At 39.6% G+C, this 19,495-nt stretch overlaps 1 protein-coding gene and 1 long non-coding RNA gene across 3 annotated transcripts in view; both read left to right on the top strand.

Moving 5' to 3' along the window:
• The window catches only part of LOC122986561 (copine-8-like), a 69,957-nt gene extending 64,926 nt beyond the window's left edge, over nt 1-5,031 (top strand). Inside the window, exons 17-20 of one of the 2 annotated variants that reach the window (XM_044357902.1) lie at nt 1,377-1,479; nt 2,530-2,587; nt 3,301-3,374; nt 3,649-5,031. In XM_044357902.1, coding sequence (XP_044213837.1) covers nt 1,377-1,479; nt 2,530-2,587; nt 3,301-3,374; nt 3,649-3,861 — 448 coding nt within the window. In that variant the 3' untranslated portion in view covers nt 3,862-5,031. The remainder of the gene's footprint in view (nt 1-1,376; nt 1,480-2,529; nt 2,588-3,300; nt 3,375-3,648) is intronic. The other variant, XR_006404326.1, reaches the window with a different exon arrangement.
• A 1,348-nt stretch (nt 5,032-6,379) lies between these two features.
• On the top strand, nt 6,380-10,226 carry LOC122986562. Its single transcript, XR_006404327.1, has 2 exons — nt 6,380-8,138; nt 8,175-10,226. It is a non-coding gene; the product is annotated as an uncharacterized LOC122986562 (long non-coding RNA).
• The last annotated feature ends 9,269 nt before the right edge of the window (nt 10,227-19,495 follow it).

The following is a 19,495-nucleotide window of genomic DNA, read 5'->3' as shown; positions in this document are numbered from 1 at the left end:
CAAATCTGTTGAGCAAATATACCCACTCTAATGATCTGAACTGAAGTGACAGAAAATGAGCTCAATATGATTGATCCACTTTATTTTAGGACACACATTTTTTCAAAAGCTCTCTGTTATGTATTTTATTTTTAAATGCAGCCCTCATTATACTTGAAATGAGAAAAGATTCACTATTACAGTACTTAACATCTGGGTATAATAGAATGTTAGTTTCTTTCATGTTGTTGTTGTTTATACTCATTCACACCTCACATCAGCAGTATTAATGTTTCTGTGCATTGAAGCAGCAACACCGAACAGTTGAACAGGCACGTTTTGAACAGGCACTAAAACACCAAGTCACATCAAATTTCCCAATTGTCTGACTGTTTGTGTGTAAGCTGTTTAACATATATCTCAAAATATTGTCTTGACATCGCTTTGACAGCTGTGAGCATTAGCTTAGAGCTAAAAAGCAAACATGACTCAAAGGTATATTAGCATAAGTCTATTTAAATTATATACCATCCATACCATATACAAAGTAGTTTCTTCTAATGAAATACATTTTATAGATGCAAACTTAGTCAGTATAGAAGAGATATACAGGTATTGTTTTAAATGACATGTATTGTGCAGTATCACCTCTCTGCAATGAGTCTTTGCACACTTTACAGGTTCAAATTTAGGACACACAAGCACAGTATGTACGCACATGCACATGAACACACATGCACATACATAACTTTTAATGAACTGAATGAATACTATGAATGAAAATTATATGTATTGTTTTGTGCCCATCTACAGTAGGGACAGACATCGCAGACTTGCTTAGGCTATAAATGCTGTTCTGTGTGGCATTATCTCATGCTGTATACTTGGCCCTATGCAAATAAACATTAGATAAATAAATTAAACAATAACACAATAAAACAATAACAGGATAAAAGTAATTAGTTGTCAACATAGAAACTAAAATCATAGAACTAGCCAAGCTATTTAAAACTATATGTGCTATATGTGATGTTGTATGTAATGTATGTAATTTTTGGACATATAAATAAACATTTTCACATCTGACATTTCATTACATCAGTGTGTACTTACTGATGAGCCTTGATCATTAATTACATTTGTCTTTTGATAAAATAACTTTTTATTTTTTTTATCAATCTCTGAGAGGCAATCGCTTAATCTCAGATTGAATATAATAAGGTAGCAATGTGTACAGCTTGAATTAGGAGTACATTAAGTAAAAAGTAGATATGAGCAGAAAATAAAGCTGCTAATAGAATCTCATGTTTGTGCATTACGGGAAGTGCAGACTTTCTGTCTGCCTGCTACTGTCTTTTAGTTTTCCTCATGTGACCTCTTGTCTCTCTCCATGCCAGGTATGCGTCAGCAGTGACAGACGGCTCGCAGTACTTCATCCTGCTCATCATCTCTGACGGCGTGATCACGGACATGGCACAGACCAAGGAGTCCATAGTCAATGTACGGTACCACATCACATTTAAACTCTTATCTACATTTGTTTTGATGTTCAAGCTTCATTGTTAAGACCGGTGTTGCCATGGCATTTCCAAGAGCATCTTAACTAATAAACATACAATCATCTAACAATAGGAATGTACAGTATCATAGACTGCAGCAGCAGATTAAGCCGTCAATGGCAATCCTATTAAACCAACAAACAATATGAAAAGGAGAATATAAAAGCAGTACAGCTGCTGTATCAATTGTGTAGTGCTTTCCTCTCTCTCCCTTTGTCTCATCCTCACTAATGAGGGGAGTGAGGGAAGAGGGGGAGGTCGGCCTGGTCACCCTCCCCAGTGCACCCCCCAGTATTGCTATGTTCAGCTCTAATAACTGCTTTTATTATATATAGTTAATGTGTGTAACGATTGTGTGTGAGCTCATATATTTGGAGCCTCAGTGGCCCATCCACCCTCCCCCCTTCCTCCCCCAACGCCCCCATCTGATGTAATGTTATTGTGAAGTAAGATTTGAGAGTAATTATTTAGTAGCCCGCAGAGGATCCATACCCCCTCATATCTCAAGCAATTTGGGCATCCGTCTAATAACCACGGGAAGTTATGAAACACTGAAAAACCTTCATTCATCATTCATCACTTGAACTGTATTTAATAAACAATATTGCGATGCAGGCGGCAGTTCAGCTGCAGCTCAGGGCAGAGGAAGATGTAAATGGGAGTCATTTTTAAGCTGTCAAGCTTTGGGAGATTTAGACAAAGTTGTAGATGCATGAAATTAGAAAACTCCAGAAGTGGACAGACGAGACGTTTTATGAAACGGGCTGCAGAGGGCAGATGGAATTGGACGAACCCCGTCTGTCTTAACAATGGGCATTGAATTTTGCTATTGAGCTTCCTTTCAATGGACTGTTAGTGTACTGTTAGTAATTCGCTGGGGTATTTCACTGACAGCCTGCAGCATTTAAGATAGCAAGTGGTGAATAGAAGGAACCTTGCTTCTTCCTCCTGTCTTTGATGCGCCTATTTTGCCTTCTTCCACCCCTTACAGGCTGCGTCTCTGCCCATGTCAATTATAATAGTTGGGGTTGGACCAGCGGAATTTGATGGTAAGCAGGGTGAAAATTACGTGCACATGTGTGTGTGCATGCTTTTGTGTGTATGTGAAGGTATGTGTGTGTCTATATGTGCATGAAATAATCATTTGTCTTCATTCTACTTTCTATCTCACCACCCACATGGTTCAAACCTTCCTCATGCAGCCCTTCTTTTCTTCTCTCCTCCATTCACTCGTCCTTAATTTTCCCCCCCCCGAGGTGGAGTTTTTTTGTTTGTTTTTTTTTAATGGACGATGGCCACGTTCCTCACCTCTTTCATATGTTGTTGCAAAAACATTCATGTTTACAATTCAAGGAGCAGTCCTCTGTAAAACAAGCTCACTCACGATGAGCAATTAGCCTGCAAAGTCAACAGGATTCAGCGATTATCACGCTCATGAAGTCAGTGTGTACGGTTGCATGATGTCCCCGCGGTGCACATCGCTGGCTCTGCTTACACATATCGTAGCATGTTTCCCCCCCTTTGTGCACAGTTGTGTGCAACTTACAGCCCGACGACTTCACGCTCAACAACGCAAATTCTGTGTACTCATGCCACGTTCGGCATTGTCAACACTCCGAGGAAATGTAACCCCGCGGTACGATAATGGCTTCAGCAGATTAATACAGAACACACAAACTGCATGTCATGTTTGCTCTCAGTAGCTTTGACATGGCGGTTGGAGCCTCCTGACAGAGCGTGACTGATGTGCTTCCCTCCTCAGAAATGATCGAGCTGGACGGGGACGAGGAGAGGATCTCATCCCAAGGACGATATGCCGAGAGGGACATTGTTCAGGTACAAAATATTCCCAATGACATGGCTGACTGGCTGTGAGACTGTTCGCTCAGCAGAATGTCTCCGGAGAAATGTGGGATTGGTGATTAACGAGAAAGGTCACGGTGCTTGACCCTCTGCTGTGCTCTTGTTTTCAGTCTGTCGTTTTTCTATCTCCTTTCCGCTGTCTCGCTCTTCTAATATATATCCACCTTTTCCTCTGTGTCCTTTTCATTCTGTTCTTTTTCACTTGACAATCATCTTCTCTCCTTGTTTCCTCTCTTCTCTTCCTCAGTTTGTTCCTTTCAGAGACTACATCGACCGGCGAGGAAACCACATCCTCAGCATGGCTCGACTGGCTAAGGAAGTACTAGCCGAAATCCCCGACCAGTTCCTGTCCTACATGAGGACCCGAGGGATCAAACCCGGCCCCCTTCCACCTCCTTACACCCCCTGTCCACAACCAGCTATACACCCCCTCCTCACCAGACGGGTAAGCCGAATCTAAGGGCCGAGGCCTCGCCCCAACACCGGCCAGCCGACTCTACTCTCCTCTCTCTGCTTCTTCTTTTTCCTACTCTTCACTGGAAGCTTTTGAGCACACAGCGAAGCTCGCCAGCTCTATCATGTCGCACTCGGGAACGTTTGGTCATGAGCGGTAATGCAGGTAACCCAGAGTGGACGCTTCCGTTTTTTAGAGGAAGGGAAATTCCCTCCCTCAGTGGACAAAGGTGGGGTTTTTGAAGGATCGTGGTGAGGGTCTGAGATCACCTAACTGCACCAGGAAGAGTGGACAGAACATAAACTGACTACTCGTAGCTGTCAGCCTGAAAGGGTCTAAACTGTGGAGGCCCTTTTTTTTTTTGAAACACCGTTCATCTATTTGCTATTTCTATTTCCACTTCATCTATCTTTCACAAAGTCATGTTTCTCTATATATAAATGTTTACAAAATCGAGGACTGCAGTGGAGGATTTTTTTGCAGGAGGAAACATAATTTATACCGATCAATGTGAAAACCTTTCAGATTACTATTTTTCGGCTGCAGAAACCGGAGTTTGTGACTTTGTACAAAAAACGTTCAGGCCCAGGAGTCGCATTCTTTGTTACAGAGTGTGTATGATTTTTTTTTATATAAATAAATGGAGCATGTGCTAGTTTAAGAGAAAGCATGCACTGTTGTCCTGCACTCAGGGCTTTGTCCCTCCCACACAAACCCCCCCCCCCCCCCCCCCCCGCCCTCTACCACCTCACCACAACCACCACCACAACCACCACTGCCATGTTCCATTAAGAACAAACCAGTCACCCACCTGAAATCTTCCCACACTCCTTACCTTCTGCTCCGTCCACCTGCCTTGACTCGGAAGGGAAGCTGTGCTCCCTGAGAGTCTGGTTAAATCAAATGCAGCAGGGACTCGAACCAGCCTTACTCTTTTGTCAGATAACATTCACAGGCACCGTGTTCACCATGGGTTCTGGAAATGTGGATCTCCAAGCCCAGAAGTCAAAAACACACATTTACACTACCGAACCTGACTGTGTGTTACGTTTTAGAGTCTCTTTATTTCTACGGAATGACATTGTACTTCAGAAACATTTTTTTTGTGTTGTTTTACGTCTCTCTACCTCTCACTTTGTTTACTATTGCCAAAAAAAATGTTGTTTAAATAACAAAGTGTCGGCGTGTCTGTGATTTTTGGTGAGTCTGTGGAGTTCACAGTTTTACCATTCTCACTAAGTATTCACAAAATATTCGCCAAACTGTAGGTTGAGAATTATAGCACGTTGGTTGCTATCAGATCAGGTGACTCGCACCTTTGTGGTAGCAACACACTGTGAATATGTGCACAGAAAACAGTTCACCAACAGACCAAAATGCAAAGATGCTTTTTCTTTTAAGAACTACCCATATGGATTAAAGTAGTGACTATCAGCACAGTTTTTAGTTCGATATTGTCCAACATTGTAACTAAAAGCTGAAGCCAGTAATAACCACTAATCCCTAACGTTTAGTAGCATTTAGCCATTCATCTCTTAGAGGAATACTCTACAGAAAACCTGTTTTCAGTATCAAACTCTCCTTATAAAGTCTTGAAAGGTTCCTCTGAAAAGTTTGTAGCTTGCTCCTTTTGGACTGTTCCTAATCTCTGAATTGCCTGGTGTTGTGCTCATTTGCAACTGTTTCTATGGTAGGAAAATTAATTAAGCCAGTCAGAGCTTTGCAGGCAGGATTAAAGGAATTTCAGGAATACACTTATTCGCCTTCTTGCCAAGAGTTTGATGAGAAAATTGACACCACTCTCATGTCCATACTGCTATTCCGAAATAAAATCCGCTTACCGGCACTTTTAAAGCTCACCAATTAATGTATCTTTTTTATTTTTATTCATACAAAGTGTAAAGATTACACAGTGTGGCTTAATGGGGCTCCACTGGTTGCCTGGCAACCTCACAATGACAACAAGACTCTAGAAAGTTACTGCTCCTGGCTAAAGGTCAATGTTAGATTAATTCAGCAGATAAGATGCCGTATATTGTTCTGAAATTCATCACCAAAACATTTTGAATTCGCTACTCATCCTCCATATCAAGTTGACAAACATAACATGATATCTTAGAGTCAAAGTTGAAATAATACTTTATATTATATAATTATATATGGCCATAACGTACACATATATGATCGTTATATTATCTCTGTGAGTCACATGTTTCTGTGAAGTAACATTGAGGATATGGTTTAAAGAAAAAATTGAAATGGTAATATGGTGAAATAGGTGATCCAAACTTACCTTTGATTGCTTATTATTATTATAGTTATAAATATATTTGATATAATAAAGAAATACTTTAGATTTGAAATCAAGTTCCTAGCAACCAAAACCGTAGCTTCTGTGTCGACTGGATGACAATTCAGTCTGATTATCGGGCTCATGGCGACCTAAGTTCAAGGTGAAAAAATAATGAAAACATCCATAGAAATCAAAATTAACCACCGCACACTGTAATGACTTTACTGTGACTTTATTAATTAAGTCACAGTAAAGTCATCACAGTGTCCGGTGGTTAATTTTCACCTTATATGTTCCTGCGACCGACCAGCACCTGACTGAAAACACTGGCTGTGCACGGGGAGTTCTGTCCTTTTACATCCATAGAAATGTTTCAGTCCATCCTGCAACATAAATCATTCCTCTTCTATTATTCACTAGCATGGGTACCTGAGTTACATGCGTTGCTCACACCTACACCTGCTTATGCCGGTCGGTGCTGCTGACAGCAGCTGCCGACCTTCATGATGGAGCAAGCCGCCAACTTTTTCAGGGTGACCTTTCAAGTCCACAGTTGGTGAATATTTGATAATGAAAACCTAGTTTTTCAGTGCAGTATTCCTTTAAAAATGGAGGAAAGCTCCAACCCAAAACAGGTAACTGCACTGTCACTTTTATTCAAGTTTCAGGGTGAAACACTGATGCAGCCCTGCTGTTTTGCCCAATGTGACTTTAAGCAAAGCACAAACCATTTCCTATGAGAGAGGCTACAGTCACTGTACCCAGAGGTCCCTTTGTAACTCAGCCTCATGTAAATGTGTGAAGAACAGCGTTTATACGTTTTACTCTATATCTCTGTACTACAAACTGTAGATCTTATCAGTACTATTTAGGGCCCTATTCAGTCAAGTCATCAATGTAAGAGACGGTTTACAACATTTTTCTAAACGCACGCCTCAAAATCATCATATACATCTTAGCTGATGATGCTTAATTTAAAAGTCTACTTATAAACCGCTTGTGAAACATTTTCTTAGACATTTATACACTGTACAAATTTTTGCCTTTTTTGTGTATCGGTCAATATACTGTATGTGTAATGCTGCTTCTTTACGGCTGATATAAGTATTACATTTTATACCGAGGCCTGTAATCATATTTAAATCATGACTAACAGGCCTTATTCATGTTTATACATAAGTTATTCATATTTAAATCATGAACGACAGGCCTGTATTTTTTTTATAAGCAAATGGTTAGATAATCATGTATGTTTCATGTGTACAAGATGTTTAAAAGTAGACCTAGTGACAAAGTACACTTGGTAGCATTATTTCTCTGCCAAATTCGACATATTGTCAAGTGTAGCGTCTCGTTGTTGGCTGAGACTCATCCCAGAAAAGCTGGTCATCCAGTTTGACTGAATAGGGTCCCCCAGTGTGGGGAGAGGTGGTCTGATAGGTTTTATACTCTTATGTATTGTTGTTTCATTGCGGGGACCCCCATGTGACAGTGGGGATGTCGAATTGCACAATGTAGCACCGGTCTCATGACTGGTATTGGAATAAAGCACCACCAGACTGAACCAGATCAGGCAGGAACAGTCTTTTTATATGTGTACGTGTATATATATTCTGTATATACTGTATGTTTTTCGGGAGAGTTGTGTTGCAGTGAACTGCCGAGACTCTGTGACTCTCCTCCTGAAACACAAGGCAGGGCCTTTCATTTATTTATCACGACAACATGTCAACTTCATCTCACACCCACACTCTCATATATACTGTACATCCAGTACATGTATTTGTATATGAAACATGCATGACACTTACATAACAAGGCGAGGGTAGAGTGAAGATTAAGGGTGCTTGTTTTCTCAGAGAAACAGTGGTTTCGGAGATAATGTCACTTGGTATTTATTGTAGCATCAGACCCTTTAAAAGCAGGGTTTCTCAATCTTTTCGCCACATTTTCAACATGTCAAGTTGTGATGGGAATTTTAGTATGACATGTCTGTTTTCAAAAGCTTGGAGGAAACTCTAAATAGATATATAGAAACTAGAACCACTCAGTAATTCATATATCTCCGTCAAGGCTGCACAATCCTCTAAATTTGTATTTTAATTTGCATCTGGATGTTCATATCGCAGTTTGCACATCAGAACCTTTGTACAAAGTGTTCAGTAGTTCATGAGAAAATGGCAAAAATGTTCATAAATCTCACAAATCATTCCTAAAGTCCTGGATTTCATTTAAATCTGTTTAAAAGATATCTTGCAATCAAACAACTCGGACCAGAAACATAAGATTCTTAGCTGAGATACAGATAAACAACTGTACATTGGTACATTGAAACCAACTGACGGGTCACTGAGGCCCGCCACCTTACTTACTGTTGCTTCCTACGCTTTTCTATTCCCGCATAGCACATATGTGGTTTATAATTATAACAAGGGTCGATTTACCATTTTAAATTCTTTATCGTTTTTAAAACAATGGCTCCTTGATTTCTATCATAGGTTCAGCCTCCTCACAGTGGGAAAATACTACACAGTGGATGAGCCGGTCTTGAACTTGGTAACTGTTGTAGTTCGTTAATGATGTGCTCCTTGGCTGTAGATGTAATACCTGGTTACAACTGTAGATTGTAAACCAGTAAACCAAACACGCTAATGGCTGCAGCTCAGATAAACACCCAGTTTACACTTCGCTTGCACTTTTGCCCTTGTGGTCTTGATTATGGAAACACTGCAACATGCAGCGTGCATGAGGACAATTAATTTGACAAAATGTTTTATAAATATAACCTCATCTTTATGTGGTGGGGTTGAAAATCTCAATGACTGCACAGCTCCATCATATAACTACATTATAGATATTAAAGCGTGTAGCTCTTTGCTTTGACATGCATGTATTTGCCCTCAGGATGAGGAAATTGAATACCGTTCGCATAGCAACTCAGTGGAGTTGAAGTCTTAACATGTACTGCTGGGTTTGTCACATGCCAGTGCAATGTGTGAAATCACTGTTCCTCTGAGGCTGTGTCAGTGTAGGAGTAACAATCAAAAGCATTTATTGTGCAGGAGACTACAAGGCAAGAAAAAACCCCTGCGCTACCGGTGGACAAACAGATTTAATGAAGTAGGCTTACACCTCGCTGCCTCCCACCACCCATCGCTGCATCCATGTCACTCTGCCAAGGCGGTACCATGTCAGCATGCCAGGCCATATGAACACTCATGTAATCTTCACACATATAAAAATGAAAGTTGTTTACTGTGCGATATAATATAAACAAAGTGGTTTAATTGAATGCTCGTGATGAATATCCTGTTTTATCCTGATGTATTTTTATAGCATGCATTATGTTTGCATGGGTAGATTTTTTTTCTAACAGAGATGAACCAATGGGTTTAAAAAAAAAAAGAGAACAATTGTAATATGACATCTTTGTGTGTTCTTTATGAGTACTTTTAGAGAACGTTTTTGCCTTAAAAATCTCACTGATCAATCTTGGAATTGTGCAATGCCTTCAGATGTTTCTTTTGAAGACTGATTTCTTGTTCTCTGTTTTGCTTTTCTTTTCTTTTCTTTTTTCTTTTTTTGGTACGCTCATGCACAGCCACTCCTCTGTCAGACTCATCAGCATTGTTCTCTCAGATCCAGTGGTTGAAGTGATGTGAATAAGAGGGAGAATGATACGAAGAGAAAAAAAAACAACAAAAAAACTGGGCTGTCTCGCTCTCAGCAAAGGCACAGAATCATTCAGCTGGGAATAATGTCCAGCCTCATACAGCCATGTTTAAACCTACAATAGATCTGCATTTCACTGGGAAATGAAATCAACTGTTACTTTTTGGATAAGGGTGATTCATGGCTTTTGCATGATCTTTGTGATTACACTATAAGACTGATCAAAAATTATTTATCCATTGATACATGCAGTTATATTTACATCTTTAATTAGCTCTTGGTTAGTAATATTACAAGACAGCACAGGTTTTACTGTTCCTATATGAAATATTGAAGCCACTAAAGATCGATTTAAAATGACTATTTCTGTAAGAATTGAACTCTTTAAATAAATATTCATATCAAACCCTTTTTGTTGTTGCTTCTATGCTCTAAAAAGAAACTGAATTACAACTAATTAGGGGTTTCTTCAGTCTCAACGGGGAGCCAGTGAGTGCCTTGCAAGAAAAAGTATCATTAAAGCTTTTCCATGAAAGTATCCAAAGTGTTAATTAACATCATTAACGTGTTTATCTGCATGGTGAGCTGTTGTATAAAAAATAACAGTTTCTCTTTTTAGAGACGTTTTCTGTGTTGATAGGCACCTGTTCTGGTTGATGATGCCAGTATGATTTGTTCAAAACAGAGCCAGCACACCGGAATAGGTGTATTTCACACCATTACACCTTTAAAGTGCACATTTCAAGATTTAATATGTTATAACGGGGTGACAAGCCGTCCCGTTCCAAAGACTCCTCCGAACGTGGCTCAGGAATGTGTCCTTCTTTTGCTTGATTCATTGTCATCGTTTACGGCCTCAGTGTCCGAAAATCAATAGTGGGCCACGTCAGTTGTTTAATGGTGCGTTCAGGTGGATGCTTGTCAACAGGTAAAGTCATGAAATATCACATGACCATCAGCAGTCACTAATAAATAAACACTCACGAGCACGTTATTTAGCACCTGTGCAATCTAATGCAATCCAACACAACAGCTCTGCCATAAATTCTACTTTTACAAAGCTTATACATTTTTAGTTTTTGTTGTCAGAAAGTTGATAATTCTACTTTATGTTTATTATTGAGGTTGTAGTGGGGAGAGGGGGTTACTGGAGTGTATTATATGTTAATGAGGTGGGCAAAATATTAGGAACACTCTTCAATATAATGCACTCCAGGGCTGTTGTATTGGATTGCATTAGATTGCACAGGTGTTCCAAACAAAGTGCTCAGTGATTGTGTACGTAATTATCAGGACCAATCAAAAAGCCCCTGCAGGACATAAATAACTGAAGCCAGCCATGAAATCCATCATTTGCTCATGTTAGCAGCCTGTATATGTGATTCATCACAGAGCATTACGAGCTTTCCATCATGTGTGGAAGTTTAAATGTCCATTTATTTACTACTGGTTTACTACCTTACTGGTTTAGAGGAACTTTGTGATGAGTTTGGAAACATTTGAATTGAATTGACAAGGACTCCCCCAGTGCATCATTGAGCTGTTTTCACATTATAGCAGAAAAATTAGGCTCCACACAGAATTATTGCAGGGAGTCTGTTGGAGTTAACTAATTGGCAAAAAGAAATGTGCAAAAACGTAACTTATGGTGCATTCAATTCAAGTCAGAGGTTGGAAATTTCCAAGTTGAGAATTCCCAGTCCACGTCTCAAGACGTCAAATGCGAACAATTGACATGGCAGGCAGCATATATTTTATTTACAGTGTTTTTAGGTACAGGAAATGACTAAATGGCCTTAAATTGATTACTTATCATTAACGGTGTTGACCTCCATGTTCACTTCCAAAGACGCTGCCATATTGAGTGACATCAGAGCTTCTGCTTCTCAGTGAAGTCGGAGAGCATAAAATCGGCTTCCAGTTGGAGCTCTGGCTTCGAGAGCAGTTTCATAACACTGTTTCAAGTAGGAGATTGTAAATTTTAGACTTCGGAGTTGTCTGAAACACAGAATAAGCTTATAACTATTTGCAAGGTTTATAATCTCTCCTGATCTGGTCTGATTCCAAGTGAAATTACTTTCTCAAAGACCATTATGAGCCACATTATGAACATTTTCAATATGATCATGATTGATTATTGTATTGTTAGATTTAGAAACACTTATTATTTTGTCCTCCATCTTTAGTAACAGTAGCAGTAGTCTTCAGCCACTGGCTGCACTTACAAAGATGAGTCGGGTCAAAGTTCAAGATACAATATTTGAACATATCTGGTCCTCCAAAGAACACACTTTCATTACTTGCATTCTTATTAGGAACCTGAATGGGGATGGCACTCATCTTTTTATATTTATGCATCACAAGCAATAGTATAAGCCAAGTATTCCAACACTTAATTAGTTAGTGCATTTAGGCTAATTTGAATAACTTGCAGGCTTTCACACAGTCTAATTCTGCTATCTTTACTGTAGCTCAGGCATCATTTAATTATCCTTGACTGCTGGGGAGTTCCAGTTTAAAGTATGTCTTGACTGTTGGTGAAAACTTTATATCTTCAAAATCTCATTGTTTCAGGAACTAATAAAAAGGGGCCTGCGTGTAGACTCAAAGAATTGTCTAGTTTATCTAAAGGGTTTTGTGTGTATGAAGTTTTCACATGACAACAGCAGCCAGACGCTGGTGGAAGTGTGCTGGCAAATACTGAAGGGTTTTCTCACAGAGCCATCTGGAGTTTACGGTTGGAGGGTTTCTCAAAGCCCTTTTACTTTTTACATTATATGACACTGACATTCTTTGTACGATCACATTTTATGGAACCTCTGCTTCATTATTTAGTGCTGTTTGAAGTGTCAAGAGAGACAAAAAAGCAAGTACATGATTTTTCCAGAACAGAGATAACAGTAGACCATGGTACCATCTGCTTCATGGTGCAGGAAATCAGACCTCCAATTGTATAATCCATATAAAAAAAACAAGGTTTGTGCACATAAGCATCATGTTTTGTTTGCAACATTTTGTTTACTGAACTGACCGCCCAGTAAGAAATACGATGTGTGTGAGTATAGTAGCGTCCTGTCTATAAATACACATTCTAATGTTTCTCTATTAAATCAGAGGCATTTCTGCCTTATTATCTGGCACAGTTGTTACACGCTTTCACTCAAATGTCACATGACGGATGCACTGAAAACGTCCGATGATTAGAGACCGCGGGCCTTGATGGATATGAATTGTTTGCCTCCTGCTCTTCAGAATAGCAACAAAACAATTGCTTGATGCTGTTGGGAAGTGATCTGACATGCTAAGAGCGTGGGTTGCTTTGTAACAAGTGACAGCGTGCTAATTACAGCCAGTAGACTTTTTTTTTCCCTTTCCTCGTTTCAGTCCTGTCCAAGATTTTAATGAGCGCCCATTGCTGTCTTCTGTGTATGTTTATCAGCATATGACTCTTAACTTCACGTTGAGTTATTATGTTATTATGGTTGACTCCCTCTTAAAGCCATAATCAGAAACTTTAATTGGCAGCCCTACACACACACACACCAAAAGCATGACAAGCAAAAAAAAAAAAAAGCAAAATTAGTAGTACTGCAGGTACTACAAAATTTTTGTAGTACCTTTCAGAAAAATAAAAATATACCAATGAAAAAGGTGAGTAAAAACAACAATAAAAATATATACAGCACATATATATTTCATGTAATATTAAAATATATATGAAACCAATAGTTAGTAAAGGTAAGACAGATATCTGCAATAAAACACTGCAGAATTTAAAACCTACATAAAGACAACAATTAACTGATTCATATCATAATCGTTTTCCTTTAAAGCAGCTTCAATGAATATTTTGATTAATTAACAGGATCCTATGACTGAGGGGTCACCCACTACAAAACCACAGTTTGTAGTTCATCCGACTCTCTTCAGAGAGCTCTATGCTGCATTTTAGAGTGTTTCAGCTCATTGTTTTGGTTTTCTGGCCGCCACTTCACTGTTTTGTTACAGTGTTACCACTCTCAAAGTATCATTTTTCGTACCAGCAGGAAGCTGTTGTCAACAAAAGAGCTTTATAATCCCACTGTATGATGCCTGGCCAGCACCAAATGACAGACAAACAGAGTTAGCAACAAACCAATGAGGACAGTGGAGCATTTAGCTGGTAAAGAGCCAGATATTTCCCTCATGAGTTGGTGGTGGAGACCAAAAACAGAGCTAGAAGAGAGTGAATATTGGAATTACATTCATCAGGTCGCCAGAAACATGACTTCAAATGAATGATAATGTTGTCCTGTATCCGCTGAATGTGTAACGAGCCAACTTTTTCCTAACATGTTTGCAATGAAGTGATAATATATCAGTCACAGCTTGTTTCTGCTGGTCTCATGTGGCAGGAAATTATTACAGGTTTAAGCAAAAATTCCCAAAATTCACTGGTTACAGCTTTTCAAATGTAAATATTTGCTAGTTTTCTTAGTTGTCCATGATAATAAACTTAGTACTTTTGGGTTTTGGACAAAACAATGTTCATGTGTTTGAGTACATCAATCTGGGCTCTGGGAACTTGGAGTATTTTTCACTACTTTCAGCTTAATCAATGAAAATAATTATTAGCTATAGCCGTAAAAGCAAGTCCACAAAGGTGTGTTTTCAGAGGCAGTTGAAGATATACTGATTTAATCTACTTTCATTTTACAACTTGTGAATCTAAATAAAGATAGAAAATATCTTTCAGAAATGTAATTTCTCTTAAAACAGACTAATTTAGCGTTTTACATTGCTCCATCAGACCCTGCTTCATCTTATTTGACACAAAAATTAACTTTTTAATATGCACCTCTCAGGGAATCACACATCCTAGCTGTCACACTACAGGGACCACCTGCGTGGAGCGCTGAGACTCTGAAGCAATAAAGCAGACTTGAACAACCTCAGCATGAATCTAATATCACTTGAGCTGATATGGGGAGGTACTCGAGTCTCCAAGCTGCCATTTCTGCCAGTTTTATTTCCCTTGCTCCCCCTTATCAGCTCATCAACTGTGAGCTGTCTGCATGCTGAAATAGGTGGTGATGAGTAATGGAATAAGGAATAGTGTGTAAAATTTTGATGACGCGCACCTCAAAAACCCCGCAGCCAGCACACAAACGTACACCAACCCTGCAGAAGGCAGCGTCTGTCCACTCGACTCAGAAGGTACAGGGATAGACACGACCTGGCAAGTACAAGGCATAGTTAGGATGAATATGAAACATCTCCCCTGCTATTCTTTGAAGCAGGGAAGGGGGGGCATGTTGCTAAATATAACCAGAGCGTTTTGTGCCTGCCGTTCTATTTTTACACAAGCTTAGGCCTTCCTGGGCTGTGGTTGTCTTTTCTTAGACTGTTACATAATAATCAAATCTTAAGGCATGAGGCAATGATGCACAGTCAGATCCAGAATGAAATATCCCATCATCCAGTCAAGACTGAGTATTCAGTGTAATGATAAAAAGGCTAAGAGACAGATTTGAAAGGTTTTGATGCAGGATATGTTGTATTGGATCTCTGTGAAGCATCGTGGTTGTTTTTGTATAAGACTAATGTGCGTTGGATTCTTGACAGGGTTAAACAGCCCAAAGGACAGTTTGTCAGCTCGGATGGTTGACAGGGAAGGAAAGGTAATGAGTTAGTCTTCGGGGAGACATGTCATCTTGAGTATGCAGAAGTAACAATACTAAAGAGCAAAAAACGTTGATTTTCAGCATTAAATATGTGCCTTGGGACAGTTAACATTCACTGCTTGTCCTCATATAGTGAAAAACAAGCCAGCAGAGCCTTACCAGATGTACAGTTCCATAAAGACTCAATTGGAAAAAAATGGAGAATGTAAATGTGACAGCGCCATGAAGGATTTTCTAGAGATGTGGCTCCATTTCAGAGCTTATATAATCTTTATACAGATCTGTGTGAATGCCTGAATGCATATTTTTAACAAATTCAATTCTGCTTTGTGCTGTCAACAAAACAGCATGATGAAAAGTGTCATTTTGAGTTTTGATTCTCTATTTTACATATTTGACAGAGATTCGCTGATGTTAACAAACATTGGACTTGCTTTATAAGCCCCAGAAATGGCTTCTGACTGCTTAAATGGAAATGATTCTCTTTAATTAGATGTTTTTGAAGCAGAATCACAACTATTCAGTACATGTTAAAGGGGTTCATTATTTCAAGTTCCACAAATCAATATTTTTAAATATTAACAATGGCTCAAATGGCTGCGTGTAAGCAGTTGTTCATTGTGAATACCCCACAGAGAATTATCACCTCGCTGTGTAGCGCTACGCAGCTTTTGAGCCTCTTTTACATCACTGTTTTGGTTGTGCAACCTACAAATTTTTCTCTCTAGAACCCTATTTCCAGCAGCTAAGCACCAAAGCACCAAACAGAAGAAAAGTCGATGTTGGCAGCGACCATTGACTGTATATAAATATGGACGACCCATCTCCACTTCCTGCCACTATGCAAAAGTGAAGCCAAAATATCTCCTTTGCGGGAGCTGCCATCTTGCTTGTGTGACGTCATTTGGAGCAAGAGTCTGCGCAGTAGAGTCGGGAGGCAGGATAACAGCCCGCGGGACACGCCCCTTCAGCCATCCCACCATCTGATGGAAGTTTGAGAGTGGCTGTCACAGCTGTCAATCATCACACCTCCTTTTTATATCATCAAATAACTAATTAAAAACAAACTTATCAGAGAAATGAGCACTTGAACATACATCAGTGTGATAATAACGACCTAAAATGACAGAAACCATCTTTGGGAAAAATTCATTTGACGTGTACTTCGATTTTTTAGTTTCTGCTCATGTCTCATCCGCTAACATGGGGGGGGGGGGGGGGGCAGGACTTATGACTCATACTGCAGCCAGCCACCAGGGGGCGATCGAGATGTTTTGGCTTCACTTTTAGGCAGCTGTCATGACGTCCATATTTATATACAGTCAATGGTAGCGACTAGCTGGTGAAGAAAGTGAAACATAAATAAAAAGATAAAAAGAGACTGAATGTTGGACTTCTGTTCGTCAGATAGACCGAAACACAATTCCAAATTAATGCTAATGTGGCTAATGAACAGGTGATTGTTGAAACAACAGTTAAAACAACTTTATTAGGTGATATCCAAAGTACAATGTGTGATTTTCAGCTTGCTATCGAGTTCTTCTCCCCCCATGTAGCCAAAAAATTAAATGCAAGTTTAAAGCCCCACTGAGAGTTGATCTTGATATTAACACTGACTCCAATGACTCATTTAACATGACAGGATGTTGGTACTGCAACACTAACTGAGAATCAACACCCAACTTTTCTCTACACAGCTTTTAGACTCTCTTACCTCAGTGTTTGGTTCTCCAGCCCGAAAGGGATACCTTTTATGGGATAAACAGATCAGAAAATGCAGCTGCACATTACAATGCATATTTAATCAGACGTGTGACTTTTTCATCAGCAGAAATACTGTCACTTCCTTGCTCTCACCCTGCTCTCATTATGTCTTTTTCACACCCGCTGTTGAAAGTTAGTCTGTTGTAGAGGCGGCAGGATGAGAGAAAGTTAGTACACCATAGAGGGAAATCACTCAGTCGGTCATGGGGGGGAACACATTGGACATATAGGCTGATATCTAACAGTGAAACACAATCAGAGGGAAGATTTTTCATTACAGAGAGAAGTCACAGGAGACCGACTTCTCCTCGCTTCTGTCATCTGACTACTAGACTGGACAGAGGGAGGAATCACTTGAGTGAGACGTGCTCAGGTGACCAATACAAGCGAGGCATCTCAGGGATTCCCATCACCGGCACTGAGATTAAATATTATTGGACACAAAGTCATCCTTTCTCTGTTGTGCTGCAGATTTTATAGACAAAAAAATATCAAAAAACAGATCAAAAAGTCCTCTGTAATTTCTAAGCATAAGCTATGTGCAAAATGAGATGAACAAGTGAGTAATAAATGATTAATGGTCAATTTACTGGTGGGCCTCTGAAATATTGAGAGAGAACTCAGCCATGAAATGCAATGTAAATGGATCTATTTATAGTGTAGCAGAGGAAGTCATGTGGAACAAGCTAGTCGGGGGTTCCTTGTTCGTATAGCTTTTAGAGGCAAATGACAGGGGAGAAAAGAGGGGGAAAAACACACACACTACACCCACATTTGCATGTAAAGCCACTTTTCATGAGAACATTAAACTTTTAGACGTGCACAGCAGGAATAGCAATAAATAATTTCCACATTGAGAAAGATGGAAAGGCCCCAACTCAACTCCCACGTCCCCTGTAGCCTCCCACGCCTATTAACTGCCGCCCCACACCCCCCCACCCCCCACTTTGTCTCATGGGATTGTTTGGGAGTGAAAAGCAAGGGAAGTGACATGTTAAAACCTCTTTTTATTAATTCTCAGAGAAAGGAGGGTTTGGCGGGTTGTCACAGCAGCTGATGGAAGCAGGGAGACTGTGTGATGCACATTCTGATATCAAACAGCGGATATGAAGGATGAATAACTTAAACCACAAATCCTCTAACAGTAATAAAATATTATTGTGTTCGAACCACAGGGGAAGGCCAGGAGAGGAGTGTAGACCCAAGGGTCCCTTTTATTATATTATAACCATACTGGGAGTCGATGTAATGATAACTTCTGTTACAAGAACTACATGACATTACAGTGAGTGCAAAAGATTATGGAAGTATGTGGCCAGTTCTGTAGTTAGGATCCATACTTACATATAGTTTTGAGCTTGTATTAAATCAAATTTGAGCTTTAATAAATGCCTCCTGCACAGTCGTACTCACCAACTCGATTTATAACACTGATCAAGACAAAAGAACCTCCCCGGCTGATCAATAATTTAAGATTCAGGGTAATTCCAGCCTCCTTAATTTGATGTCACTCACTGTAGCCATAAATGGGGTGCATTATTACTGTATGGCATGCAATCGTTAAAGTAATTTGTAGTGCACTGCCATCTACTGGTTACTCTGCTCACATGCAAGTGTTTGTAAACCTATTTGGCTGGTTTACTGCATACAGTGTCCACATACTACAGAACTACTATATATGGACACTCAAATGTGATTATAGAACATTTAATTCCAAAATCCATCATCCATTATCAATCCATCTACAATTTTTTCATCCTTTTTTCCATTCTGTATTTCTGTCATTTTTCTGTCTGGTCTACTCTTTACGCATAACATCTATTGCACATCTGTCGTTCTGGAAGCAGCTGAGAAGAGGAGGTTTCTTCCATTAAAGAGTTTTTTGGGGGGAGCTTTTCCTTATCAACGGTCTAAGGATAGAGAATGTTGTATTTCTATACAGATTGTAAAGCCCCCTGAGGCAAATTTGTGATATTGGACTATACAAATAAAATTGATTTGATTCTACGTGGGAAGACTGTCCTCAGGATTTTGGAGCCTTGCTGCAGGGATTTGCTCATATTCAGCCACAAGAAGCCCAGAGCCCTGAACTCAACACAATCCAACACCTTTGGGATGAACTGGAACACGCTGTAGCATTGAGATTTCCTTAAGGTGTCTTGGCCAAAAGTTTACTAAAGTATGCAGACAGGAGTTTTATCACTGGCTGAGCGAAGAAACCCATCAGATCTTAATCATATAGGCCTGC

Source organism: Thunnus albacares, chromosome 7 (assembly GCF_914725855.1).
Source record: "Thunnus albacares chromosome 7, fThuAlb1.1, whole genome shotgun sequence".
NCBI lineage: Eukaryota > Metazoa > Chordata > Actinopteri > Scombriformes > Scombridae > Thunnus > Thunnus albacares.
Note: the sequence above shows the minus strand (reverse complement) of the source record. Positions and strands in the feature narration are given on the sequence as shown.